The sequence below is a fragment of the Protopterus annectens genome, chromosome 14.part0, assembly GCF_019279795.1.
Source record: "Protopterus annectens isolate FY-2018-M chromosome 14.part0, PAN1.0, whole genome shotgun sequence".
NCBI classification, from domain to species: domain Eukaryota; kingdom Metazoa; phylum Chordata; order Ceratodontiformes; family Protopteridae; genus Protopterus; species Protopterus annectens.
The window spans coordinates 854,430,870-854,448,369 of NC_056748.1; the positions used below are offsets into that span (position 1 = coordinate 854,430,870).

The 17,500-nt window shown below is 41.3% G+C and overlaps 1 protein-coding gene across 4 annotated transcripts in view; it reads left to right on the forward strand.

The window, feature by feature from the left end:
- Positions 1-17,500, forward strand: part of LOC122789298 (nucleolar and coiled-body phosphoprotein 1-like) — a 1,070,760-nt gene that overhangs the window by 951,411 nt on the left and 101,849 nt on the right. For all 4 annotated transcript variants that reach the window (XM_044056613.1, XM_044056615.1, XM_044056614.1 and 1 more), the window contains one exon: positions 14,698-14,822. In XM_044056613.1, coding sequence (XP_043912548.1) covers positions 14,698-14,822 — 125 coding nt within the window. The remainder of the gene's footprint in view (positions 1-14,697; positions 14,823-17,500) is intronic.

The following is a 17,500-nucleotide window of genomic DNA, read 5'->3' on the forward strand; positions in this document are numbered from 1 at the left end:
GAATAGTGCATCCTGGTGTTCTTTATATACTGAAAAATTTAAAGATATATATACACACCTAAAAGAATCCTATAGAAATAAGTTCATGAAAACTTTTAAATGAGAAAACAAATATATAAAAAAATCTACAAAAATAATAAGTTACCTTTTAATTGGGAAAATTAGCTAGTTCAAACCATGAAAACCCCCAATTCAAATACATGTGTTAAACATCAGATTATATAAATGCATAGCCAGCAGAAAGCTTTATCCATATTCGTTTAACCCAGGTTTGAACAAAGCACCCAGTCTGGTAATCCATAATGTTTCCATGTTTAACTTGTCATGCCAGCCTGCCTTAGACATCCTCGGCAACTGAATCTGGTCTATGATGGTAAATTGAAATTGGGCAGTTTGGTGAGTCAAAGTATGCTTGTAATAAAGCATTAGTTAACCTTTTAGTTCTGATTGCACTAAGATGCTCACTAATACGAAATCTCAGTGGTCGGGAAGTTTGCCGTACATAAAATGAGGTGCATGTACAGGTGGCCAAATATACCACCCATTCTGAACTGCAGTTACCAAAATTCCTAATATGAAAAACACGTGAAGTGTTGGCACTTGAAAATTCTTTCATTTTGGCCATATACCTGCATGCATTACAATGACCACAAGGAAATGAACCAATCAATGGATCTCCAAATATAGTGGTTTGTGTAGATGTAATTGGGTGAAGTTTTTTTGTAATATGTAAAATCTGAATTCATCGTCCTGCCTCTACAATATGAAAAGGCACATGTTTCAGGTAATATATCAGAAACTTGTGTGCTTCTAAAATACCCCAATGATGATTAACTATATTCCTGAATAAAGGGGTATTTCCATAAGTTACTGTAAATCTGATGGGTTGAGCTGGGGAACTGGTAGAGGCCTCCTGTTCATGTTTATATGTTAGTAATTGAGAATGTGGCATATGCCTAACCTCATGAATGGTCAGGTAAAGTTGAGATCTATTATATCCCCTTTGAATAAATCTGTCACAAAGATCCTGTTCACATTCCGCATGGGATTTAGTAGATGAACAAATACATTTCATGCGTATAAATTGGGATTTAGGAATGTTGATGTGGCGGGGATAGTTACTAGAAGCATGTAAAAAAGTTATATTGTGGAAACTTTCTATGCACGCTTGTAGCCAGAGTATGATCAATTTGTCTGGTTATCTTAACCAGAAAAATGATCTTTTGGTATTGGATATCCAAGGTAAACTTAATGCCCCATGAATTGCTGTTCAAATATTGGACAAACTCATTAGCCAAAAGTATGTCACCCCGCCACACCATCCAACAATCATCTAAATATCTCCTCCAGATGTCCAATTTTGCCAAAAACTTACCAGTATCATATATATATATTTGTTCAAAAAAACCCATGAATGGGTCTGCGTATATCGGGGCAAAAGATGCCCCCCATTGCTGTACCCCTGGTTTGCCAATATTTCTGACCATCAAAGAAAAAAATGTTTTTAGTTGATACATATTCAGTCATTTCGATTAGAAAGTTGTTAAATCCAACAGAATAAAGCTTGGATTTTTCTAACCAAAAAGCTATAGCTGAAAGTCCAGCCTTATGTGGGGGATGCTAGTATACAGGGAGGTGACATCCAACTTGCAAAGCCACCAATCCGATTCCAACTGGGTATCCTGAATGATGTTCAAAAATTCAGTTGTGTCCTTAAGCCTGGACCTGACCATAACCAATAGAGGCTTAAGATAATAAGTAAGAAATGCAGACAAGGGCTCCATAAGAGAGCCTCTGCCTGTGACATTTGGTCGGCCCGGAGGGCACGTGGGATGTTTGTGTATTTTCGGCAGCAAGTAAAGATATTGGGGAATGGGATTTGTGACCTTCAGTTGTTTACAAGTATGTTGATCTATAACCCCTTCTGTGGCCATATCCAGGAAAGAATCAATCAGTGTTTTAAAATTGGGAGTCTGGTCTACTACCATATGCATATAGAACCTAGCATCTGATAACTGTTTATTGGCTTCAGCAATATACATAACCTGATACATAACCACAATGCCTCCCCCTTTATCAGCTGGCAAGATGACAATATCATGGTTGGAACTGAGTTCCTGTAACCCTTTCCACTCTGATAGTCAGATTATGTTTAGTAGGCTGGTATCCAGGGGAGAAATGTAAATCTTTAATCACACATTCCCTGAATATGGCCACATGTTTGTCCATGGGTGGTTGGAATGTCTACCTCCCAAAATGGAAACCAGAAGAACTTTGAGAGAGGTCAGAATCTGCAAAAAATATTTTGAGATTGATCAATCGGCAAAATTCATTTAATTCATTCGCAAATATTTGTTCAGAAACAAAGGAGGAAGGCACAAAATTCAGACCCTTGTTAAGAACTTTATTGTGATCAGGTGATAGTTCAAAGGAGGATATGTTGTGCACATTGACTATTTCACTATCTTCTGTAGTAACTGTTGCAGTCTGCAAGCCCCTTCCCCTGTGTTTCCTGCCCCCCCTCCCTGCGTTTCCTATTTCTAAAGGGTCTACTGAAGGTTTGCGCTTGGCTACTGGAGACCCCTGATTGGAAGGGCATTCAAAGTCTGTGACTGAGGATGTATCCTCATTCGTGACACTACTGGTAGAAAAGATGTTTTTCTTCAATATTGATCTGGGCCTCTTTTTCTTATCGACTCTACTTGATGAATTAAAAAGTCTTACATTTCTCTGAACCATAAAAGGTTTACCCTTTTCATAATCATTCAAATCACGCTGAAACTTCTGTGTTTTCTTTTTTACCGATTGTGTCTCCAAAATGGCTAGGTCCTTGACTAATTCCATGACATGGTTGTGATCAAACTCCTCCTGTTCAAAAGCTTGGGCTTCAAGACAACTGTTATATACTTCAGTTGTCTGTAATTCCACCATACGTTCATAGTACGAGACCAATGTGTCCACGAATAACATGGACACATCATGTTGGGTTTTGGCCCAATCTTTGGTTAATTCTTCGTCAACCATGCTGACTAAAGGTTGAATCCGAATTCTGAGTCCCCGAGGGGTTATATTTTTTAGCTTGTAAGCTTTAAAGAGCTTTAGGTGCCAAACATTGGCTTTCAAAGCCCTCATGCTTTTTGTAATTTTCTGGAACAAATTACTACCTACATACTTAGTGTCCCCTACATAGGTGTTAGGGTTCCCAGAGTCGGCAAGATTTAAGCCAAAGGCTTCCAAATTATCTTCGTCAGCTGCTAAGCCCTGCAATATACCTCTAAGATCCATATTTTCGATCATATAACCAAAGTTAACAAATCTAGGAAGACAACCACAATAGATACGTCTTTGTCAAAAAGTGACCAAATCCAAATACTTATGGACACAAAATATAGGCACTTATACCCCTAACAGAATAGGTATGCGTGAATTAATTCTGTATGATCTTGTAAAGCCCAAAAAACAAACAGAATACTGCTAGTATTTTAAATTCTGGATTATATTGGTTCATACCGAGCAACAAAATGGTATCCCAAACAAGACATAAGCAAATTCGGTCCCCTAATAGAAAAAACACACTACACAACTTCAAGTAACCGTTAAGTCACACTCTCAGCCGACACTCGTCTCAACTGCTAAGTGATTTCCAGTACCAGATTGTATATAGAATAACATTGTCGAAGCCATGGCCCATTGTTGCTGTAACAAGTTCCTATAAAAAGTGTCTATTGGACCAAAACACGGTCGACATACGTCTCTACCATGTAACCATAGTTCTCATAAAAGAGATCAATATTATAAGATTGTCAAAGACAAATGAATAGTGAAAAAACAAGATCCAACTAAAAGAACAAATGGTAGAAAATAGTATATTAGAAAATTGTTACCCACTATTCAAAGGCCCATTAAATATTTTAGAAAGCTTGTGTATATATTCAAGATGCGGTCGACATGCGTCTCTACAGTGTCCCAATAAGTCTGTTAGAAGGGACCAAAGCACAAATATATTTAAAAATGATGAAAAGATAGAATCTGAACTAGAAATCCAGTGGGTAGGGGTACCAAAACTTGTTACTTAAAGTCTTAATTATAATCAAAAATAGTTGCATAAAACCCAATTCCTATGAATATAGGTATATTTAATAGGAACAGTTTGCCAACCTCCTATTATGGAGAAGAACCATATAATCCTGAATGAAATAAAGAAGTACACTCCTCAGAGGAAAAAAGTTTTATATATATTATTTATATATATATATATATATATTTTTTTTTTAATTCAAACGTACCAGTTAGAGGCAAGTGCCAAAAAAACAAAGGTTCAAAGCTTAATGCAATTCAAATTCGATTCCCTAAGATCAATCCCATTGGCAAAACATCATAAACTACCTAAGTATGATAGCTAACTAAAAAGGTAATAAAGCAGTGTTGCAATCCCTACGAAAGAACAGCTAAATGTTAGCAAATCAAATCAGAGTATCAAAAAGGTATAATATTTCTGTCCATAAATAAAGGACAGCACAAATCAAAACATTATCAAAACCATATCACATGTACTGTAAAAAAATAATTAATGTCCAAGACACAGCCCCAATCAATGAGGTAATCCGATGTTAAATGGAAGCATCCATGTCTCAAGACAGTCTGTAAAAAAAAATTTTGCAAACGTTCGTGAGCCCAACCGGGCAGAATTAAGTCCCCCAGCAGGACGAGCTTCAGTATTGACGACTGGCCCTGAAATAGGTCGACTAAATGATAATTGTATATCCCAATCACATAGATCGCAAAAATACTGAGCCTGTGAAAATTAATGACTCGACCAGAAAAGGCTCAAAATGGCGTCTGGCGTTGTTTCATCAATCTGATATGAATGTAATAAGAGCCCAAAAAAATTATAGCTAAAGTAAAAAGCGCAAAGGTTCGAGCCTAATAGTCACATCAGTAGTGGATATAAAGATAAACCACAATATTGGTGCAACAGAAAACCAGCATGGGTCGGAGAGCCGATGCAGACAGTGCCTTGTACCTCTACTCCGGCCATGGCCTAGAGCGGGTCGAAGCCATAGCCTCGGCATCTGATTCGAAGGGGTGCTGTCTGCTTAGTTTGTCCCTTCTGCATCTCTGCACTTATGGGCTCTGCTCCGACTCCATCAGGTCCGAGGAGAGCAGCTCCATTGTTAGTTTCCCAGGGTGTCTGCTCTCCCTCTGCCTTTGACGGGGTGGAGAGGGTTCTTTCGAGTGGGTTAAGACCTCTGACCATTTCCTCTATGGAATCTGCCCCGACTCCCTCTGTTCTGGGTACGGCTCCAAACCATCCTGCCATCTCGGGGGACAGCCTGTGCTTGATGTGCCACAGGGAGTACCCATTATGGAGCAACCCCCAGTTTGCATGTCCCCCACAGAGTCCCACTGATTAGGCTCCTCGCAAAAGCACATGTAAAGGGAGGCACTTGGACCCCAGGTCATCCCCAGAGGATGGCTTCCTTTGGAGACATCATGGAAATAATATGCCAAAGAGGGGGTTATTTGCCCAAAAAACGACCCCGGACGAGTTGGTGTTCCTGGAGGCATTCGGCACAGGCCCATCTACCTCCTGGGTGTGCCCCCCCCCCCTGCCATTCCACTAGTGGACCTTTATTACATCCTAGGACATTGAAGGAAACTGACACTGTGGAGCCAATTCTGAAAAGACCCGATAAAGACCTTAGCCCCCCACAGGACAGAGTCTGCTGGAGTAAGGGATCCCCAGTAGAGACTGTGATGGTGGCAACTCCCACCAAGAAAGACCTTGCTCAGGAGAGCGCTACGGTCCTTCCTCCTGAATGAGAGTGCTGGTCGATGGATTGTCTGGTGAAGCTAGTTTATGCTTCAGCCACCTTTTCCATAAGGGAGTTGAACTATATGGAGCATGTTCGACTTCAGTGAGACTTGGTCAAGGAGGTTGTGGAGTCTCCCCCAGAGCCCACTTTGGCAGAGCATGAAAATATTCTCTGCGCGCAAGGCCACTCTCAAAGCGGTTGCAAATGTGTCCATGTGTTTCCTTTCCCATGCCGCAGAAAGGGTTGCTAGGGTGGCCGGGTCAGTCGTTGCCATGCAGTGCCACACCTTGCTTCAGTTATGTCACTTCTTGGAAATCTTTAAGGCCTTCTTTGTGAATGCTCCCTACGATGGTTCTTCCCTGTTTGGGAAGTCGGTCCATGTGAGACTTCAGTCCAGAGTGTGAAGGATGGGAAGACGCTGTCTGCCGTCGGGATCCACTTCTCCGACCCACAAAGATTCTTCTGATGGAGTCTGCAAGGGGCAGAGATGATGTGGTTCTGAAAATCTCAGTTCTCCCAGGACACTCACGGCTGTTCTTCCCCCAGAGGCAGAGGGGGTTATGACAGATGCCGTCCCAGAGGCAGGGGGGGGGGTTGAGTCGCGAGAACCCTTCTCTGATAGACCTGCAAAAACAACCCTGAGAGGTTCCCCGACTGCTCACCTCTGGAGGCAGTCTGGATCCCTTTCTCTTTGCACCCAACGGAGTTGGAGTCAGTTACTACAGACTGTCGGATACTAAAAATTATATCCAAAGGCTATTCCATCCTGTTGTAGTCCCACCTCATCAACCAAAACTCTTCACAGATGTCCACCCGTACAAAGGGAGGAAGCACCACAGGAAATAAAGCTGCTAATAAAGCGAGTCATCCAATCCGTCCCCCTAGATAAGTCAGGATCAGGAGTTTATTCCAGGTTCTTTTTAGTGCCAAAGAAAACTGGGACCTAGGACCAATTCTGGATCTGTCCAATTTGAACTTGGCAGTAGCCAAGGAGACGTTCCGGATGGTCACACTTCAGTCCATTCTGCCATACCTGCAAGCAGCGGATTGGATGTACTCTATCGACCTCAAGAATGTATGTGTACTATCACATCAAAATGAACAGGCGCTCCACAGGTTTCTTCGCTTCCAGCTTGGGGGCCAATCATCAATTCAGGGCCCTACCCTTTTGTGAACACCCTGGGGCTGTGGTGAAACCAAAGTCATGGCAGTGGTAGCGTCCCACCTGAGGCTTCAGAGAATCCAGGTTTTCCACTACCTGTATTTTGCTTCTCCTACCACGCATTTACTATGCCAGGCCAGGGATTGCTTCCTTCTAGCAAATAGACTGGGTATTACAATCAAGTCGTTGCTGGCTCCAGTTCAGAGCTTAGACTTCATTGGAGCTCGGCTAGACACCATATGAATGAAAGTCTCTCGCCCCAGATAGGATAACATTTGAAACTTCACATACCTTGCATTCTTCATTCACACTGCCCATCAGTGGAAACAGTTCTGCGTGCCCTGGGTTCTATGGCAGGCAATATCGGTCTTTTCCCCTGTGCACATCTTCACATGAGGGTCCTCCAGTGGACATTAGTTCAGTGGTCCCTTCTGGACCTACCCTTGTCCATCTGATATGTATATCCCAGACTTGCAGGGAGTCGCTTCTCTGGTGGACTCTTCCCTGGAACTTGTCCAGGGATGTCCCTTACTACCATCTTTTCCCATAACCACAGTGACCACTGAAGCCTCCCAGCTAGGCTGGGGGGGGGGGCATTGCTCGGGAAGGACAGTCTAAGGCACGTGGTCCCCTTCCGAGACCAACTTGCATATCAGTGTCCTGGGGGTGAGGACAGTTCTTTTAGCATTGCAGGCTCTTCATGCTCCTCTTTCTCTAGGGTCTATTGCCATCCAGTTGGACAACATGTCAGTGGTCTAGTTTATCAACAAGCAGGGAGGAACCAGATCTTACCCCTTTTGTCGAGAAGCCATGAGAGTGTGGGAATGGGCTGTTTCCACTGGCTGCTTTCTGGTAGCAACGCACATTCTGGGACGGTTCAGTATCCTACCAGACAGGCTCAGCAGGATTATTCTGATGCCTTACAAGTGGTCTCTGAATCCTTCAGTAGCGGAACAGATCTTACTGAAGTAGGGCTGACCTTGCTGCGATCTCTTCGCATCTCCTTCCAATGCGAAGTGCAGCAAGTTCTTCGCTTTGAACCCTCCTCGGGGGGGAAGCCCTCAGAGATGCACTGGTCCATACTTGGCCTCCCAGTATCCTTTATGCTTATTCTCCTTTACCTCTCATCCCAAAGTTTCTTCAGAAAGCTCACAGGCTGGGAAGTACAATAATCCTTATCGCCTCATTCTGGCCTCGTCAAGTCTGGTTCCCCTCTCTGTGGTCTCATTTAGTAGTTCCTCCATGCATCTTGTATCTAGTTCCGGATCTTATTTCTCACCTCTCAGGGGATTCTCACCCAGACCTGGACAGACTGAAACTTGCAGCTTGACTGCTCCAGTTCCAGTAATGATTAGGATTCCCAGTTTAACCTCTCTGGTTAAAGCCATTCTGGTGGCGGACCATAAATCTTCTACCAGAAAGATCTACTGTAGTAAATGGAAACATTTCTCTATTTGGGCCTCCCAGTGGAATCTAGACCCCTTTTCAGCTCCAGTTCCGGCCATTCTTGAATTTTTATCTGGTATTTTTCAGCAGGGTGAGAGTTCTTCTACTGTTAGAGTTTAACTGGCTGCCATTTCTAACTTCCATGTGTGTGAAAACATGGCTTCCTTAGCTTCGTCTGGGCTACAAGACCTTTCTTAAAGAAACTTTTGTTACGACCGCCAGTGAAAGATCCAACGCAGCCTTGGGGACCTCACCTTTGTCCTACAAGCCCTAGTTTCCCCTCCCTTTGAACCAGTGGCATCAGTAGACTTACAATTCCTTTCTTGGAAAACTGCCTTTTTGGTGGCCATTACTTTTGCCAGGAGGGTATCAGAACTCCAAGCAGGTTTTTCGTAAGGACAAATACTTCCTGAAGTGGCTTCTAAGAACAATATTAATCAAACCATCAATGTTCCTATTTTCTTTCCAAATTTCCAGAACGGAGGTGAATACAAGTTACATTTGTTGGATGTACATAGGCAATTGAGGTTTTACTTGCACAGAACGAAACTCTTCCAGAAATCAGACCAACTGTTTGTTTGTATCCTATTTGAGACCCTTTTTAGGCAAACCAGTTTCCAAAGTTACCATTGATAGATGGATTTCACAATGCATTATCGGGGCATATTCTGACAAAGGCATCTCCCCGCTGGGCCTGATTAAAGCCCATTCCACTAGATTCATGGTAACTTTGCCGGCTTTCTGGTCTAGTGTTGCTGGATGACATTTGTTCTGAAGCTACTTGGTCCTAATCTCATACCTTTATTTCAGATTACAAATTGGACATGGTATCCAGGGGTGGAGCATCCTTTGGCTCCACGGTGCTCCGTAATATCCTTCCATGAGGGCCACGCAAATAAAGGTAGCTGGGGACTCTGTCCCACAGGTTGAAGATCAAATGAGGTAAGCTACTTCAGATAAAGAAGTTATGTACTCGCCATAACGTTCCATCTGAAGAGTTGTACTTCATTTGTCTTTAGCTGTCCCTCCCTCCTTCCCTCTGACATTGCCACAATTCTTTTTGGTATTTGGGAGAGGTCCACACTTGTGGCTCTCCTGCTTATGCTTGGTCTAGATTCTGAACCTTTAGTGGTAAGGATTCCCTGGGTCAGGCTTATGTTTTTGATTCAACTCTATCTGAGGGAAGGAAGGAGATGGAGGGGCATTGTGAGTAGGGGAGGAGCTTGGAGCTCTGATCAGATGCTGGTGATGTGTCCGTCTCGGATCCGAATACCCACAGGTTGAAGACAAATGAAGTACAACTACTCAGATGAAACTTTAGTACATAACTTTTGCACTTGCCTTAGACTCATCAGCCCTGTACTGTTACTGATTGTTTTTTCTCAAGACAACTTGCCTCTGTTACAACCAGGCTAGCCCTGCTCCATTTGCCCTCGCTGCACTTGGGCTCACTCTGCTCCTCTACCCTGCCTCCATTCCCACCCACCCCTACTTCAGTTACATTTATTCTTATCCTAAACCCACCACCTCACTCATCCACCAATCCAGTTCCTGCTCATTACACCCTACCCATTTCCACACTCCAGTCCCCCACATACTCCACATTCCCTACTACATCAGACTTACCTCATACCCAATTAACTCTATCCTTATCTCCACCCTTTTTGCTTGCATCTACCCTCATCCTTCACACCTACATCACAACACTCCACCCCCACTTCAATTGCACTACCCCAACTCCTACACATACTCCATTTACAAATACACTCTACTGCCATAACTGCTCCTCTTACATTCACCCACCACACTCCACTCCTCACTATGCCTGTCATACACAACACATTTGTCCTTGCTCTTACTACTTCCCTCACTCTCCTAACACTCGCATCACTTCACAGAACCTACTTACCTCCCAAACCTACATCTACTAAAAGCCACCTACTGTGCTAACCCCTCCAGGTACTCTGCAATCTGCTGTGTACTCTGTATGCCACAGATTTAATTTTACAGAAAAAAATATTCTCTCTACTCAGCAGTCTTCCATATAATCTCAACCACAACTACTTTTTAAAAAAAAAGAAATATCCCTACACTACTCCCACTCATCCTAGCCTAGTCCTATGTGGTGGTATACACCCCAACCCTGGCTCCCCTCCTCCCTTTTAGAATGCCTCTCCGAATACCACTAACACCTCTAAATTCCTAAATTTCACCACCATCAACATACAAAGCATAAAAAATAAAATTATCTTTCTACAAGCCTGGCTAGCACAACATAAGCTTGACTTTACAGCCATAACCAAAACCTGGCTAAAACCATGTCTCCCACTCAACAAAGCCATGGATTTCTTCATTTCCACTTTTCTCAGTGTCCTAAGTTGGCTTGCCCCTCTTCACCTAAAGAGAGTCCAGGCTAAACATGCTAAATGGCTTACCAAGTCCACAAAACAAATCATGTCTTCCAGGGACAAAGCCTGGAATGTCTGGCTAAAAAACAAAACCCCATTCTTCTTTCAGCTTTTCCCGGTTAGGGGTTGCCGCAGCGGATCACCTGTCTGCTCATGATTGGCAGTGGAGTGTTACGGTGTCAAGTTGTCAGCCTGGCGCCCAACCTTCCACAGAAGGTGCACACACACCTAGGGCCAATTTAGAGGGGTCCAGTCCACCTATAGCATGTCTTTGGGATGTGGGAGGAAACTGGAGGAAACCTACGTGACCACTGGGAGGACATGCAGACTCCGCACAGAAGGCACCCCAGCCGAGAATCGAACTGGAGAATCTCTTACTGTGAGAGGTGGCAGCACTAACCGCTTCACCACTGCGGCCGCCCAAAAAACAAAACCCCATCCAATCTCCAAAAGTACAAAACTTCGCAACCAAGCCAAACGATCAGTACTTGAAAACAAAAAAAGAATACTTCCATATCTTCCAAAACCAACACATAACACCAATAAATTTTGGGGAGCAATCAACTGCCTACTACACCCAGGAACTAACCACATTCCTTGCCCAAACACTGAAAATACTTCCACTGAATTGGCCGCACTCTTCAACTCTTATTTCATAGACACCATTGCTAAACTACCACTTTCCCACCCATCACCACAGGTCCATTCAACCCTACACTCACACAAACTCCATCTAACACAATACTTTTTCACACACACTCTCCCATACCTACCTCTACTATTCTAAAGCTTCTTCAGAAACTCAAACCATGCACCAATGCCCCAGATAACCTATCTGCCGAATACTTGCAGCTATCAACCTCCTCCTTACCATACCCCATCAGTATTCTTATCAATAGATCCATTCATGAATCTGTCATTCCAGACATCTGGAAAAAGGCTTATGTTCTCCCACTGTATAAAGGATGTAACTCTGACATTGCAAACTTCAGACCTATTGGTATTCTTTCCCCTATATCTAAAATACTTAGTGTATTCACATTCAGCTCCTCAACCATCTAACTAAACATCTCCTTTCCCCCACTGAACATGACTTTTAGGCCAGGACACCGCACCTGTACCGCTCTCATTTCTTTCCTAGAACACAGTAAACCAAGCTCTGGAGGAAGAATCCATAGTCTCTGCACATTCTTGATTCATCAAAAGCATTAAATACAATCTCCCACACCCTCCTACTCATTAAAATCTCCAACATTGTCATCTCTCCTCCCACCCTTCAGTGGGCAATAGGCAACAATCTTGTACATGTCAGCACTCCTCCTTTATCAGTACTAATACTGGAATACCCTAGGATTATATACTGGGTCCCCCTGCTTTTCAATTTATTCATTAATGACTTCCACATTTCTGTCACCCACAGTACTGTCCTCTAGTACGCAGATGACTCCACAATCTGCTTCTCTAATCTGCCTCTGTATTACAACTTACCCAAAAAGCGTTCACAACTGAATCCTGGATGTCACACAACCAATCTCGTACTTGATCCCAATAAAACTAAACTAATTGCCCCAAACAAATCCAGCCAAATTGACAAGTCTGAACCCTTTATCCAGTCACAAAACAGTACTGTTATAACTGTCCCTAGTACCAAATTGCTTGGTATCATCATTGATGATAACTTAACTTTTGACCTCCATATCTACAATAACATAAAAAAAATAAAAAATTGGGAGCCCTTTACAGGCACAACTACTTCCTCTGCAACTCTGCAAAAAGTCCCTTGCCTTATCTTTCCTACTTCCAACTCTTAAATGGAGCCCCCATCCTCACCAACATCCAGTCCTCCCTAAAACAAACTCAACTCATGATGTAGAAAAATTGCCCAAATTTGCCACAAATGCAAAATACTCTGCCCACCACTGCTCCTCACTACACCAGCTAAATTGGCTTGAGCTCACTTGTCAACTCACTTGTGCACAAATTATTGCCCATAAACATATCTACAATCCAACAGTCTGCCCAGTTCTCTTACATTCTGAGTACATGCCAACCAAAAATAACTCTTAAGATCAGAAAATAAAATGCTGCCGAACATTGATATAACAAAGCTTTCAGCAGGACAAATGCTTTACTCTTATGCTGTCTCCAAATTATGGAACAACCTCCCAGCCTCTCTGAGCTATCAGCAATCATACCAATTTAAAAAAAATCCCTTAAACTGCATGTCTCCACACACTGGATATGCACCTATCCCAAAAATAACCTTTCTCAGAATACTTGCTCTTTCTTACTCTAAGTAGCCCACCCCCCCCATTCTTCTTTTCAAATCTACTCCTCCTACTGTCACTTTAACCTCTGCTATCCCCACTTTAACCTTCTGCCTCACTGTTTTCCTCCATTGTATGCTCAACACTCTCTCTACCAACATCTCACTTACTCATGCACTTTTTCAGTTTTATAAGCATCTAAGTAACAATAGCTCTCCTCCATTTCACCAATGATTCTATTTTCTAACATTTTCTGTATAATTTAATTTATGCAATACTACTGCATTATACACTGTATTCATTGTGTTAATACTTTATCTGTATGTAACTGTATGTGGAGCTTTTCTCTCTGGGCCTTCGGGCTCTTCTCAGGCCCAGTGGACTTTCTTGGTAAACAAATGCAATAAAAAAAAACAAAAAAGATATATATATATATATATATATATATATATATATATATATATATATGAGAGAGAGTCTGTGTGTAATTTTTTCACTTGCAGACACATGCCAAAGTGTGCGGAAGAGCTTTGCTCTGAAATGAGAATATCAAACTAAAATGTTGGAGGCATCCTGGTCTCAAAAAGTCAGACTTTACTGGGGCAAGGTTTGTGCATCTTACCACACTCGTCTCTAATAAGATGACAGTTTGTACAGAGTGATTTCAGTAGCTGCTCTTCAGGGCAGGTTGTGCAGCCCATCAACCTACCTCATAATAGCAAGCTTTATCTTACTGAGTTGATTTCTCAGTTTTTTGCCAGTATAGTTGTCATATCTGAATTTCCATGTCCTAGCACTACAGGCACTTCTGTACGCTAGTCTTTGTTGGGGTTTCTTATTTCTTGCGTTTCCTATCCCTTGTTATAGTGAGCCTATGATTTCAGGCATGCGTTGTGACTAGGGATTTGACACCATGTCCCTCCAGGCTGAGTCTGGTAATTGGATTTCACAGTGCTCATTTGAGGTCTCTCTTCTGACTGCCTTGAAGAAGGGTGTTACTCCAGTCCTCTGAAAATCTTTGGACCCCATTGTCTAATTTCTGTCTTCTAGCTAACTTTCTCCATATGATTACTGAGAGTTGTCTATGCACAGATAGTTCTGTCTTTCTCTTATTTAATTGACCAGTAACATTATGGAATTGTTTCACACACTCACCATGGTACTGAGATTGCAATTGTAATGAATGTTCTGATGGTCAGAGACTAGCACTTATGCCCGTTTGGTCTTGCTGGTTATTTCTGCAGCTTTTGACAGTGTAGATCTGTCTTAGTCTTGTTGCGTTTGCATTTTGTTTACTTCCTGTCTCATTGGCTGTACTTGGAGGGTGTACGAGTTTATATTTATCTGCGTTTTATTTTTTTCACTGTGTGCAAGATTGAATCAGTTGTCTTCATGTGAAACAGCTTTATGGGCATCTATGCCGGTGTCTACATTTTTCTGCAGTGTGTTTTATGTTGCATTGAGTCAAGTGTTTGTTTGAATCAGGGACATGAGAAGTAGAAATCCTGCCACACAGACTTGTTACCATTCCATATCTTGAATCTTTTTTGTACAAAATATTTTGGTACTGCAGTGACTGAATTGCTTTTTTATTACAGGTTCAGTTAGTAAGAAAAAAAAACAAAAGGGTTTGAGTAAAGATGATACATCAGTAAATACTCCTGTCAACAAGAACATAACACAGAAAACTCCAAATACATTTCCAAAAATGAAAGAGAAGAAGGTAAAGTCTCATTTGGTTGTTTAATGCCTGAGCTTAATGGCAGTCTCATGCAGTTATGAAGCAGCATGAGGGGAACTGGGAGGACTGTGTTAAGAACAAGTAATTCTAAGTTTTAAGGAACTGCCAACTATACATAATTTAGAAGTTTGTTATATTTTCGTATTCGTTTTATTGCATTAGCTGTCATCATAGACAGATGTAAAAAAAAAAAAAAAAAAAAATCCAGAAATGTAGGTTCTGAATTTCTGTATTTACTAGGTACAACTCACCGCAGCCAGAGAACAGTTTACCATGTTTTGAAAGTCCTGTCTGTACGTTAATATTTACCATAAAAATGTTTTACGTGTCCAGTAAATGTACACTTTAACACTTCACTAACTTAATCTTTCAAACTTTCAGTTTTAAGTTGTCCACAACTTGGAGTGTTGCTGTTAGCTTTTCATGTTATTTCTCTGGCCATTCATTCCATTTCATATCCTGTACATTTGAACTTTTTTCTGTTTCTTTTACTCCTGTTCATTCAGCGTCTTTGTTTCACAAGGTCTTCATAGATATTTTTACACAAATATGTCTTGTTTGTGTGGTGTTTTTTGTGGTGGTGGTTTCAATTCCTTTTTTTCCCAATTCTTTGTAAATCTCTCGGATTATCAATGGATCACTTATTTTGTGCTTTTCCTTTTATATTTAGCTGTATAATTTTTTTTGCCTGTGCTGATATCTTTAGTATTTCAGTAGTGTCTGGTAGATCCTGGTCAGTCCTGATTCCGCCTGTTGCTTTGATCACATCTAAGTATTTTTATTCTGTTTCCTCTTCTCTAGTCCTTTAGCAGTGACACTTGTCATAATTGCTTTATAGTTTTCTCTAGTCAATGCGTCCATTATGGGATATGATTTTTTCCCTTCCTTTCTGTTATTGCTCTGTTTTTGTGGTAAGACTATTTGTTTAGCTGCACAGTGATGTATCCAATGGACCTATGTTGCATCACGTGAATACTGTGTTTATCTGTTATCAGACTTAACATTTTGGGACGTATTAACTTTCTGTAATCTATTTCATCAGTCTTAATGTCTCTCCATCACTGTTAAATTAAGCGACTCTTCCCTTAAATCATTTTCTTCTAAACTGAGGTCACATTGGTCTGTTTGCTGTGGGCATTCCACAGAAAGTTCCAGAACATCATCTGTGACACATTCTCTTCAGCTGTATTGTGCATCATCCATTGCTCCTTCATATGGGCGCTCACTTGTCACTCCACAACATTTGAATGTTTCAGAATTGCCATGGTTTCCTGCTCCTTCCTTTGTTGTGCAATTCCAACTGAACTTTTTGTGCTGGTTTCTTACTGAAGGCTCCAGAGCATCTCTGGCAAGTAATCAGATGCTTCCTGTTCCCGATACTCTAATTTGGGGACTTAGTGTTCCATCGTGCTGGGCCAGAGTAGGATTTTCTACCCTAAATTCTTCAGTTCGCAGGCAGTCAGTAACTTGGTTTCTATTTCTTGAACCTCTCCATTACTAATCTTCTTTTCTACTTCCGCACTTTTTTTTTATATTGTGAAAATTTTTCATATCCTGATGCCTTTGTATTTCTCTTCAGATATCTTTGTTGCTTTTATTGTATTTGATGTTTTGCTTTCTACTTTGCATAAATATTGTACCATATTAAATCTTTCCTTTGTCCATATTTCTTGCTCCACCCATTTTTCCTTCTTTACTTAATCCTCTTCTACATTACCCCTTTGCGATTTTCTATTTGTATTGTGAAATTTCCCATAGTTGGGGTGTCTGTATTTTTATTCAGGTATCTTTGGAGCTAATGTTCTGTATTGATTTAATGTAGCTTTCTCTCTTGCATAAGCATTGCACATATCAAATCTTTTTCTTAAGTCCATGTTTCTTTTTTACCTTTCAAAAATCTCTAGGTTTGTTCCTTTTTCCAAATGGCCTAGAGTTTCTTGGTCTGTTTTTCATGGATCTGCTGTGTTAATGAACACAAATTTGCAATTGAATCTGACAGTTTTTCTTCAAATATTTTTTTCCTCTAATTTCTCAATCTTTTTGAATATCTTTTATCTGGAAATTTTCAGCTTCTTGCATAACAGCAATCTATATCATTTTTCCTTATCTTCAGTAGTCTATCATATTCATGGCTGTTTTTGGCCTGTTAGTTTTTGTAGACTGCTATCTTCTACAGCGGGGGACAATCCTCCCCCTAAGCCTGGTCTAACCCCATTTTAGGAATGTTTCAGTGTCGAAGATTCTTCACTGTCATTTTTTTTCATTCCTGGCATCAGGGTGCATACCAGGTTTGGGTACTTCTTTTAATCCTGGGACTTGTGCATACAACTGTATTTTTTAATCTGTCCATATGTGCTATATAAAATAGTTTATATATTCTTGTCTTGGTAAGATTCTGTGAAAACAGGATCCATCACATGAAGTAACTCACCAAGACTCAAGGAAGAATTCAATTCCAGCTGTACTGCTTTCCTCGTCTTGCTCATTCTTTTTCTCCATGTGATCCATTTAAGGGACTTTCCAGACTGCATCATAGGTGGTCTGTTATTGTGTGATATTCTATATATAATCTGAGACCAAAGAAGGGATTATCATTTTTATTTAGGTGATGCAAGTCTGGAAGTGTAACTTGTATAGACAGAAAAAACAGAAGCTTGGGA